General features: G+C 53.7%; 1 protein-coding gene across 1 annotated transcript; it reads right to left on the reverse strand.

Annotated features, from left to right (window-relative positions):
* Window positions 1-5,103: 5,103 nt before the first annotated feature.
* Window positions 5,104-10,172, reverse strand: LOC145514024 (uncharacterized). The gene is made up of 3 exons (XM_081511107.1): window positions 6,721-10,172; window positions 6,009-6,321; window positions 5,104-5,758 (listed from the first exon to the last, which is right to left on the reverse strand). The coding sequence occupies exons 1-3, from the start codon at window positions 6,955-6,957 to the stop codon at window positions 5,130-5,132; spliced, it is 1,179 nt and encodes a 392-aa protein (XP_081367233.1). The 5' UTR covers window positions 6,958-10,172; the 3' UTR covers window positions 5,104-5,129.
* Window positions 10,173-12,004: the final 1,832 nt, after the last annotated feature.

Consider the following 12,004-nt stretch of genomic DNA (forward strand, 5'->3'; position numbering starts at 1 on the left):
TTCTGGGGTGGATGGGCGCTGTCATTGCTTCTACCTTCGAGACAGATTGATGAAAAGTCTGGACCATCGACTCCTTTCCTCTCTTTGGTTCCGTGTCTCTCTCTGGCTGTGTCCCTCTCTTTTCCTTTCTCGATTCAGTCTGTGTCTTCCTCTTTCTCTCTCGTGTGTGGATGGATGGATGCTAGGAATGCACATGTATATGATTAGATGAGGGTTATGTTTTAGGGATAGGTTAGAGGGAGAGAAAGGCTTTAGGTCGGAGTTGGTCATGGGGGAAGGGTCAAGGGTGGTGGTGGTGTTTCTTGGAATCTGAGTGCTGTGCATTCTTCGTCTCTTTCCATATGAACCCCTTCTCAGATACACCACTTGCAAGGAGTCTCTCATGTTCCGTTTCCTATCTTTTGCATTTGTGAATGCTTAGCTTCTCTGTTGTGAAGAGGTTCCATTGGATGGAAACCCATTGGTGTACTTGGTTTCCCTCTTTCCCTTACTTGAAGAGACCCATTTCTACCTCCGCCCAGCAAATGGCAAGGAGACTCTGATGTTAAGGAGCCTTTGACCTACGCTTCTTTCTAGCTATCTCATGACATCAGTCTTTAGGGTGAGGTTTTTCCCCGATATTGAGGTGGTGTGAGATCAAAACCAATAGCGTTCTTCAGATGTAGCTGTCTGGTTTTCCCATGGACATTGATTGAAGAGGCTTTCTTGTTCCCATTTGGATATTCTCCCCTTCTGTGTCAGAGATGAGTTGACCTTGGATGCCGGGGTTTGTTTCTGGACCCTCAACTTTATTCCATCGATCTGGATCTGTGTGTGTTGTTGTATTCCCAATAGCATACTGTCCTGCTGCTGCCGCTGCGGCTAAGTCACTTCAGTCGTGTCTGACTCTGCGCGACCCCATGGCCTGCAGCCTACCAGGCTCCTCCGTCCAGGGCATTTTCCAGGCAAGAGTACTGGAGTGGGTCGCCATCGCCTTCTCCGATACTCTCCTGAGGATCCTAGTTTGGTCGTCTAATTTCCTTTCACACAACCTTGGACGTCCGTATCGGGGCTTTTTCGTCGGATTGTATTGACAATTTAGGCTCTTTTCTGTTTCCGTAACCCCTTTTGCAATTCTTTGTTCGGTGCGAACATGCATTGGCATTTTGGGAGGAATAGCATCGAAGCTGTGGATTGCCTTGTGGGGCTGTGACATCATTTTCCCAATAGGAATTCTTTCAAGCCCTGAGCACAGCTTCTCTTTCCAGTGATTGGTGTGGGCTTGATCTTCTTTCTTCCATCTCTCACCGTTTTGTGAGAACAGGTCCTTCCTTCCCTTCTGGGTTAGATGGACTCGTGGGTATCACTTCAGTGAATGGCATTGTCAGTGGGGGTGATAATTCCCTTCTCATTGGAAGACTTTGCGGTGAGTATTAGAAGTGCAAGTGATTTCTCTTCCCCTTCCTCCCTGTCCATCTCTCAGAGCCACCGGGAAACAGAGGCCTCATCCAGGGTCACACAGGCCTGAGGGAGTGCAACTAGACTGTTGTTTCTTCAGGCCCTCAGTGCTGGACATCATCCGGGATACTCTGTGTGTGTCTTCCTCAGTCTGGCGTCCCTTCAGACCTTTCCCTAGTTTTCACAGGCTTGTTGTGTTGGTGTTCTTTGTCTGTTTGGAGACACGTCCTTGAGAAGCTTTGTGTTTCCACTCATTCGTCTCGCGATGTATGACCTGTCTTTTGCTTTTGTAATGAGGTCTTTCCCACGGTAGATATCTTTGATTTTGCAAAGTCCACTGTATTCTCTGGGTTGTTTTGTGGACTGCCTTTTAGTTTTGTGTGTGAAGACTCAAAGCACGTGTCCGGTTTCTGCTCATTGTTCTTCTAGATTTGTGACAAGTTTTCATGGAAACTTTGTCTAGGGATAACTGGAAGTGAACTCGGTGTAAGGTGTCAAGTCTCCATCTCCATTCATGTCATGCCCTGCAGTTTCCAATTCCCTGTTCCTGAGTGGTTTTGGAGACCTTGTGGGAAGTTTGGTTGCATCGGAGTTTGCATTTCCACCTTGAGTAGATTCACACTGTTCTGCCCTCAGGGACACTGTCAAGGGGGAGTGAGGAGCAGCCTGCACTTGCAGCAGTGACCACACGGTGGGGCGAGTGCTGCTGTTCCCTCTGGGAGCCCCAGGCCACAGGCATCCCAGTGAGGAGCCAGCTCTGTGCTCAGCTGAAAGGAGTTATTCTCTCAGGAGCCTCTGAGCCCTTGCCTTTGGATCACCCAGGGTGGGCATTTATTGTGACAGAAAAAAATTGCCCTGAATTCCATGGACGGAAGAGCCTGGCTGTGTAGAGTTCGTGAGTTGCCGTGAATCAGACACAACTGAGGACACAAAAACTCAATAGACTAAAACACTTTTTGGGGGTGGGGGGAGTGAAAGTGGGTGATGTGGGGTTTTTTGTCTTATATAATAGCCAAGGGAAATCTAGTTTAAACCTAAATTCACATAGATGGGAAAGGTATAGCTCTCCGTCACCCTATTAAAAAAAAAAAAAAAAAAACGACTTAACTTTTCTGAAAGTTTATTTAGTAGCTTCCTTGAGCAGTTCATTGTGAAGCATTTTTTTTTTTTTCTGTGACTTTGGCCTCATTAAAAAGTACGGTTTGCGTTTACTGGATAATTTTGTTCATTGGTTTGTTAGGGAATCTTGGTAATATTTGAGTTTCCTGGGGAGCATGGTCACATGACCTGGCCCTGGCCAATCGGTGCGTTCCACCTCCCTGGCCACTGTGATTGGCTCCGGACTGGGGCAGTGCCCAATCGGGGCCCAGGGCCGGGCCTCACGTTGGAAGCCAGGGGAAGACGAGCTCTCGTCCTGCTGGGGTAGGGGAAGGGGTGGGGCCGGGGGAGGTCAGGCTCCAGCAGTGGGAGGGGCTTGAGGTCCGCCTGCGGCAGTTGGTGACCTTCCTGCTCCCCTCAGGGCAGAGCCGCCGGCCTGAGAATGAGGGCGCTGCTGAGCCCAGGGGCTGGGATGGCCCGTTGCTGCTGTGGTCCCAGAGCTCCACCCGAGACCTGAGGGAGGCCGTCTGCCCGTGAGTCCTCTCCCGCTTGTCTGTCAGCTTGTTTGAAGCATGCTGGGTTTTCTGCCCAGCTGGCTAAGGGGAGTCCCTGGAAATGCAAGGGTGTGGGTTTTGGCAGACTTCAGGGAAGACATGCCAGATGAGCCTGGGAGACTCCAGCTTAATCTGGATTCAGGAGATATCTCTTCGGGCCAGCTAGTAATTGTAGGATAAGCCTAATGAGTCTTCACAGGATGAAGAGAGTAACGTGCCAAGGTAGCAATCGATGTCCTCCTTCGAGAGGATGAAGCTGGTGCTCAGAGAAGGGGGGAACTTGGCCACAGCAAGGAGGTGTGCACCCAGACAGAACCCCCAGATCCAGCCATTTGAGCTCAGGGAGGCCAGTGGTGTGGCTTGTCCCTGTGGCAGGGGCCGAGGCACGCAGCCCACCCTGATTCCTGCGGGGGCCTGACTTGGGAAGTGCCATCTGGTAGCTTTGAGACTCACCAAACCAAATTGCACTGGAGAGAGGAAGGACACCTTCCTTCATCCACCCCCCACCCCCGCCGGATTCCCACATACCCTGACCCCTTTCTCTGGATTTCGGAGCCATTTCCAGAGTCCCGCTCATATGACCTCATTCGAAGTGCACTGTGGACGAGCTGCCATGTGCAGCTGCTACCACAGCAGCCAAGGGCTTTAGCTCCCGAGTACCTCCCTTCCTTTGGAACTTGGGGGCCCTCTACTCCCCACTTGCACACCACAGACCTTTGCTGAGGATTGTGGGGACCCTCACTCAGTTTGCAGCACGTTGTAGCCATCCCTGTCCTCTCAATACCTCCCTTGCAACTCAGCTTGTGAGCTCCTTTGGAGCAGCGTGGCCCACCTGGCTGCAACGGAAGAGACACAGCTGACAGGGAAACAACAGCTTAGATCTGACAGCCGGAAAGCTCTGTCAAAAGGGACCTCCCTCTTCACACCGTAGAGGCTGTAGGAGCCGCCAGGGTTTGGGAACCAGTGCTGGGGCCAAAATGACTCCACAGCTGTTTTCCTTCCTGGGGAGGGTTCTGGCTCCAGTGGGAATGGCTCAAGTCTCCTAAGGTTCTGAAAGCCCACTGTGTGCAGATTCACGGTACACAGAGAGGAGAAGGTGGAGTCCTGCCCTGGAGGTGGGCACAGCTCACGGATGAGCCAGGCAGGCAGGCAGGCAGGCAGGGCATGAGAACACCTGAGCTGCCTTCATGAGTGAATGGTGTGGGGGCAGAGGAAGAGAAGCCGGTCTGCTCCCTCATGTGGTGCCCAGGGCAGGTTGTCCCCAGAGGAAACCCTTACGACGGTGAGGACTATCACTGCTGTTTCCCAAGGGGTTCCGTCGGTGCGTGTCTTCCCCGGAGCGGTCAGGCCGTCTCTAAAGTACACTGGCCATGGGCATTGCCTCTCCTTGGAACTTCCCATGTGTTTCTCTTTTTTATGGAACAGTGATTTTTTAGAGGGGTTCTGGGCCACAAGGTTGTTGGGTCATTTTCTAGCCTTCTGTCGTGAAGAACGCTTTCCTGGGCGTTGGGGTGGTTTGTTGTTCCAGCTCCCTTTCTTGGCTTCTTTTGGGAGCTGGTGCAACAAGAGGAGCTCAGCCTCTGCCTTCTGGCTGAGATGTCACCCTTCAAACAGCAATGCCTGCCTGGAGATAATGATGGCATTTGCCAAAAGGGCTTCGTTTGGCACATGATATCTTGAAAGGACGTACACCGTCCTTTCAGCTATCAAAGGCTAGTTCAAATGACATACAAATGAGAACTCTCCAATGGAGTCTTACAGTAGGTGGAGAGTCCGAAAAAAAACTCCTTCAGTCATTTCACTGAGAGTCATTGATTGGGGACACCAAGAATATAGGAAGGAATGCAGAAAGAAAAGATGAAATTGTGTTCAGGATCGGGGGGAGGGATGAACAGGGCGTGCTTGCCTTGAATCCAGGCTTTGTTGGGGGGTGGGGCATAAAGATCGAACGGGTCTGAAACTACAAATTGGGATGGTAACACAGTATCACCAGAGTTACACAACAGTGTTCCCAAATTGCAACAATGATGAAAAAGTTTACTAATCCCAACTTAACCAAGAGAAATACAGGAAACCATACACAAAATAAAACATCACCAGAAAGGTGGAAACAAACCAAATGCAAAGCAGTTCAGGGGAAAGGAACTCCATGTCCCCTGGGGGCAGACCGAGTTGCCGGCGTCCACGGTGAGCAGACAGGGATGGAGGCTGCAGAGCCGACCGCTCCCCTGGACGTGGTGTTTCCGGCAAGGGCTCTGGGTCTCTGCCCAGAGCGGGGGCTCGTTCTTCCTGCAGGGGCGAGTGAGTCATCGTCGGCGTCTGGGTGTTGCGCGGGAGCCAGGGCAGGCTCTCCCTGCCGAGGCGGTGACTCCTCCTCTGCCTCGGGTTCTCCTGCCAAAGCCCGAGCAGGTACAGGTGCACGTGGAGGTGGAGGTTCTGGCTGAGGGGGTGGGACATCAGTGCCTGGGGCTGGGGGCCCTGCAGGCACGGAGATCCGATCTGCCCGGTGTGCTGGCCAGTACCCAGCTGGCCTGGTGTCTCTGCGAGGGCAAGTCTCGGTTCTCCATCTGGCCTCGGTGGATCCCTGGGTCCTGCACCTGGAGCCACCACCTCTGTAGGGACAGGTCTGGGAAGTAGAGCCTGGTTCCAGTTGGAGGCCAGTGCTAGAGCTGGGGGAGAAGCAAAGTTTGCCCACAGGCCAGCCTTGGCATGTGCGTATCCCGGGACAGAAAGCTTCCAAGAGATTCCCAAAGAATACCCAGGGTCGGATGTCTTTTGGGACTGAAGTGTGCAAGATGGGGGTGGGGGTGTGAGGCCAGCGCTTGCTGCAGGCCCAGCAGCATCTTTCAGGGACTCGTCCGTGTGTAGCTCAGCACCCCCTCCCCACACACTCCCGTGCACCAGCCCCAGCGTCCTCACCTCTGTGCTCTGGCGTGCTGGGCTCCAGGTCCTCCTGCTGCCTCAGAGGCCGGGGTTCTCGGGACTCTGGGTCGGAGCCGGGTGTGCTGAGCTCCGTGGCAGCCTCAGACTGGGCCGCCGGGTGTATCCTGGGCGGTGTCTCGGCAGCAGGCCTTCCCCGCCTCCGCTTCGCCCCCGGTGGGGCTGATGCCTCCGTGGGCACGCTCACCTGGAACCTGCACTGGGCCTCACGGGCGGGGGGGTGGTGCTCCGACCCCTCCCTCCGGGAGGTGGACGGGGTGTCCCCGTCCTCGGCCTCATCACGTGGGAAGCTCTGCAACGACAGTGACCGTCAGCCAGCCGTGCTGGGAGTTTTCCGAGCTGGGCCTGGCCAGTGGAGCCGCTGCTTCTGCCTGCTCGAACTTCTCTTCCCAGAAGGGTCAGAGACGTGTGTCTGCTCAGATCCCCACCCGGGAGGAAAGAGACCCACCTGAGGGTGTGAGGTCAGCCTGGGCGGCCGGCGCTGCCCGCACTCTCCCCATCCCACCCAGCCTGCTCTCCCCTGGGGTGTGGACACAACTTGTCCGCAGGCTTCTGACCCCACATCCGCCTGGGCTTCCTTGAGGGAGACACACCCCGAGAAACCCGCATCCACACACACAGGCAAAGGACCCGGTGTTTCCGGGTGGCATGGGAGAGGTGGCCCGGCCCCGCCTGGGGCTCCCCGTGTTACCTTTCTGTTTCTCCGGGCAAAGGGCCAGAGGCCTCTCGGGGGTGCCCTGAGCCAACGTCGACAGGGTGCCCACGCACACTGCCTGTGAGCTCTCCTGAGGCCCCGGCCTCTGGGCAGGGGCAAACAGCAGAACATCCTGGCAGCAAGTGATCTGGCTGGGGGCTCCTCTCCGCTCTGGAGGCCTGGATACCCGGGTTGCGGGTTCTGTTGGGTTCTGTTGCCGGCAGGTGACATCATTTCCTGGGGTTCGTGCTGAGGTCCCTTCCCCAAAACTTCGCAAGGGAATCTCTGGGTTTCTGACTGCTCGACCACCCCCCTTAGGCCATGTGCAGGCACAGTGACAGCCACACAGCCCAGCCCACAGCCCTGGGGAGGCCTGGGTGCAGCCAGGGCCTGAGCTCCGAGGACCCCGCTGCTCTCAGACCAGGCTCCTTCTTCTCATAAGTGGTGTGGCCCTGGACAAGCATATGCCCCTCAGGGTTTCCCCGGTCTCTCCATCTGCAGAGTGGGGGTCATTCTCCCATCTGTTTCCTAGGTCTGTCGGCCTACGAGCAGCTCCATGCCTTTCCACCTGGGGCTGATATCACGTGGAGCTTGTGCGCTGAGACTTCAGAAAGAAAGACTCCATCCAGGGCTGACACAGCACAGAATGGGGCAGAACGAGGCCTGGATGCGCCGTGGTACCCAGGAAAAGGCACTCCCCCTCCTGACTGTTTTGAGACCCCGCATGCAAGTTGGAGGACCGAAAGGAAGACTCGAAGGTCTCCCTCTCTGATAGAAAAGAGTAGCCAACTTTCTGGTCCTCTGTTTCCATTGAGATTCTGTTCAAGTGTCCCAGCTCGGCTTCTGCGGGTGGCTGAGCTTCTAATGGCTCCCTGCGTTCTTGTCTTTTCCTCTCCAAACCTTCCGTCCGTTTCCCCCTTCTGGGGTGGATGGGCGCTGTCATTGCTTCTACCTTCGAGACAGATTGATGAAAAGTCTGGACCATCGACTCCTTTCCTCTCTTTGGTTCCGTGTCTCTCTCTGGCTGTGTCCCTCTCTTTTCCTTTCTCGATTCAGTCTGTGTCTTCCTCTTTCTCTCTTGTGTGTGGATGGATGGATGCTAGGAATGCACATGTATATGATTAGATGAGGGTTATGTTTTAGGGATAGGTTAGAGGGAGAGAAAGGCTTTAGGTCGGAGTTGGTCATGGGGGAAGGGTCAAGGGTGGTGGTGGTGTTTCTTGGAATCTGAGTGCTGTGCATTCTTCGTCTCTTTCCATATGAACCCCTTCTCAGATACACCACTTGCAAGGAGTCTCTCATGTTCCGTTTCCTATCTTTTGCATTTGTGAATGCTTAGCTTCTCTGTTGTGAAGAGGTTCCATTGGATGGAAACCCATTGGTGTACTTGGTTTCCCTCTTTCCCTTACTTGAAGAGACCCATTTCTACCTCCGCCCAGCAAATGGCAAGGAGACTCTGATGTTAAGGAGCCTTTGACCTACGCTTCTTTCTAGCTATCTCATGACATCAGTCTTTAGGGTGAGGTTTTTCCCCGATATTGAGGTGGTGTGAGATCAAAACCAATAGCGTTCTTCAGATGTAGCTGTCTGGTTTTCCCATGGACATTGATTGAAGAGGCTTTCTTGTTCCCATTTGGATATTCTCCCCTTCTGTGTCAGAGATGAGTTGACCTTCGATGCCGGGGTTTGTTTCTGGACCCTCAACTTTATTCCATCGATCTGGATCTGTGTGTGTTGTTGTATTCCCAATAGCATACTGTCCTGCTGCTGCCGCTGCGGCTAAGTCACTTCAGTCGTGTCTGACTCTGCGCGACCCCATGGCCTGCAGCCTACCAGGCTCCTCCGTCCAGGGCATTTTCCAGGCAAGAGTACTGGAGTGGGTCGCCATCGCCTTCTCCGATACTCTCCTGAGGATCCTAGTTTGGTCGTCTAATTTCCTTTCACACAACCTTGGACGTCCGTATCGGGGCTTTTTCGTCGGATTGTATTGACAATTTAGGCTCTTTTCTGTTTCCGTAACCCCTTTTGCAATTCTTTGTTCGGTGCGAACATGCATTGGCATTTTGGGAGGAATAGCATCGAAGCTGTGGATTGCCTTGTGGGGCTGTGACATCATTTTCCCAATAGGAATTCTTTCAAGCCCTGAGCACAGCTTCTCTTTCCAGTGATTGGTGTGGGCTTGATCTTCTTTCTTCCATCTCTCGCCGTTTTGTGAGAACAGGTCCTTCCTTCCCTTCTGGGTTAGATGGACTCGTGGGTATCACTTCAGTGAATGGCATTGTCAGTGGGGGTGATAATTCCCTTCTCATTGGAAGACTTTGCGGTGAGTATTAGAAGTGCAAGTGATTTCTCTTCCCCTTCCTCCCTGTCCATCTCTCAGAGCCACCGGGAAACAGAGGCCTCATCCAGGGTCACACAGGCCTGAGGGAGTGCAACTAGACTGTTGTTTCTTCAGGCCCTCAGTGCTGGACATCATCCGGGATACTCTGTGTGTGTCTTCCTCAGTCTGGCGTCCCTTCAGACCTTTCCCTAGTTTTCACAGGCTTGTTGTGTTGGTGTTCTTTGTCTGTTTGGAGACACGTCCTTGAGAAGCTTTGTGTTTCCACTCATTCGTCTCGCGATGTATGACCTGTCTTTTGCTTTTGTAATGAGGTCTTTCCCATGGTAGATGTCTTTGATTTTGCAAAGTCCACTGTATTCTCTGGGTTGTTTTGTGGACTGCCTTTTAGTTTTGTGTGTGAAGACTCAAAGCACGTGTCCGGTTTCTGCTCATTGTTCTTCTAGATTTGTGACAAGTTTTCATGGAAACTTTGTCTAGGGATAACTGGAAGTGAACTCGGTGTAAGGTGTCAAGTCTCCATCTCCATTCATGTCATGCCCTGCAGTTTCCAATTCCCTGTTCCTGAGTGGTTTTGGAGACCTTGTGGGAAGTTTGGTTGCATCGGAGTTTGCATTTCCACCTTGAGTAGATTCACACTGTTCTGCCCTCAGGGACACTGTCAAGGGGGAGTGAGGAGCAGCCTGCACTTGCAGCAGTGACCACACGGTGGGGCGAGTGCTGCTGTTCCCTCTGGGAGCCGCAGGCCACAGGCATCCCAGTGAGGAGCCAGCTCTGTGCTCAGCTGAAAGGAGTTATTCTCTCAGGAGCCTCTGAGCCCTTGCCTTTGGATCACCCAGGGTGGGCATTTATTGTGACAGAAAAAAATTGCCCTGAATTCCATGGACGGAAGAGCCTGGCTGTGTAGAGTTCGTGAGTTGCCGTGAATCAGACACAACTGAGGACACAAAAACTCAATAGACTAAAACACTTTTTGGGGGTGGGGGGAGTGAAAGGGGGTGATGTGGGGTTTTTTGTCTTATATAATAGCCAAGGGAAATCTAGTTTAAACCTAAATTCACATAGATGGGAAAGGTATAGCTCTCCGTCACCCTATTAAAAAAAAAAAAAAAAAAAACGACTTAACTTTTCTGAAAGTTTATTTAGTAGCTTCCTTGAGCAGTTCATTGTGAAGCTTTTTTTTTTTTTTTCTGTGACATTGGCCTCATTAAAAAGTACGGTTTGCGTTTACTGGATAATTTTGTTCATTGTTTTGTTAGGGAATCTTGGTAATATCTGAGTTTCCTGGGGAGCATGGTCACATGACCTGGCCCTGGCCAATCAGTGCGTTCCACCTCCCTGGCCACTGTGATTGGCTCCGGACTGGGGCAGTGCCCAATCGGGGCCCAGGGCCGGGCCTCACGTTGGAAGCCAGGGGAAGACGAGCTCTCGTCCTGCTGGGGTAGGGGAAGGGGTGGGGCCGGGGGAGGTCAGGCTCCAGCAGTGGGAGGGGCTTGAGGTCCGCCTGCGGCAGTTGGTGACCTTCCTGCTCCCCTCAGGGCAGAGCCGCCGGCCTGAGAATGAGGGCGCTGCTGAGCCCAGGGGCTGGGATGGCCCGTTGCTGCTGTGGTCCCAGAGCTCCACCCGAGACCTGAGGGAGGCCGTCTGCCCGTGAGTCCTCTCCCGCTTGTCTGTCAGCTTGTTTGAAGCATGCTGGGTTTTCTGCCCAGCTGGCTAAGGGGAGTCCCTGGAAATGCAAGGGTGTGGGTTTTGGCAGACTTCAGGGAAGACATGCCAGATGAGCCTGGGAGACTCCAGCTTAATCTGGATTCAGGAGATATCTCTTCGGGCCAGCTAGTAATTGTAGGATAAGCCTAATGAGTCTTCACAGGATGAAGAGAGTAACGTGCCAAGGTAGCAATCGATGTCCTCCTTCGAGAGGATGAAGCTGGTGCTCAGAGAAGGGGGGAACTTGGCCACAGCAAGGAGGTGTGCACCCAGACAGAACCCCCAGATCCGGCCATTTGAGCTCAGGGAGGCCAGTGGTGTGGCTTGTCCCTGTGGCAGGGGCCGAGGCACGCAGCCCACCCTGATTCCTGCGGGGGCCTGACTTGGGAAGTGCCATCTGGTAGCTTTGAGACTCACCAAACCAAATTGCACTGGAGAGAGGAAGGACACCTTCCTTCATCCACCCCCCACCCCCGCCGGATTCCCACATACCCTGACCCCTTTCTCTGGATTTCGGAGCCATTTCCAGAGTCCCGCTCATATGACCTCATTCGAAGTGCACTGTGGACGAGCTGCCATGTGCAGCTGCTACCACAGCAGCCAAGGGCTTTAGCTCCCGAGTACCTCCCTTCCTTTGGAACTTGGGGGCCCTCTACTCCCCACTTGCACACCACAGACCTTTGCTGAGGATTGTGGGGACCCTCACTCAGTTTGCAGCACGTTGTAGCCATCCCTGTCCTCTCAATACCTCCCTTGCAACTCAGCTTGTGAGCTCCTTTGGAGCAGCGTGGCCCACCTGGCTGCAACGGAAGAGACACAGCTGACAGGGAAACAACAGCTTAGATCTGACAGCCGGAAAGCTCTGTCAAAAGGGACCTCCCTCTTCACACCGTAGAGGCTGTAGGAGCCGCCAGGGTTTGGGAACCAGTGCTGGGGCCAAAATGACTCCACAGCTGTTTTCCTTCCTGGGGAGGGTTCTGGCTCCAGTGGGAATGGCTCAAGTCTCCTAAGGTTCTGAAAGCCCACTGTGTGCAGATTCACGGTACACAGAGAGGAGAAGGTGGAGTCCTGCCCTGGAGGTGGGCACAGCTCACGGATGAGCCAGGCAGGCAGGCAGGCAGGCAGGGCATGAGAACACCTGAGCTGCCTTCATGAGTGAATGGTGTGGGGGCAGAGGAAGAGAAGCCGGTCTGCTCCCTCATGTGGTGCCCAGGGCAGGTTGTCCCCAGAGGAAAC

The sequence above is a fragment of the Giraffa tippelskirchi genome, chromosome 7 (assembly GCF_054371585.1).
Source record: "Giraffa tippelskirchi isolate mGirTip1 chromosome 7, T2T-mGirTip1v1.2.pri, whole genome shotgun sequence".
In the NCBI taxonomy this organism is placed as follows: domain Eukaryota; kingdom Metazoa; phylum Chordata; class Mammalia; order Artiodactyla; family Giraffidae; genus Giraffa; species Giraffa tippelskirchi.

Excerpts from the sequence above, each read along its gene's own strand:
- LOC145514024 (XM_081511107.1), bottom strand. The coding sequence starts at position 6,957 with ATGATGTCACCTGCCGGCAACAGAACCCAACAGAACCCGCAACCCGGG. Across the intron at positions 6,322-6,720 it reads TTGCCCGGAGAAACAGAAAG|AGCTTCCCACGTGATGAGGC; the intron begins GTAACACGGGGA and ends CTGTCGTTGCAG. Across the intron at positions 5,759-6,008 it reads CAGCACGCCAGAGCACAGAG|CTCTAGCACTGGCCTCCAAC; the intron begins GTGAGGACGCTG and ends CTTCTCCCCCAG.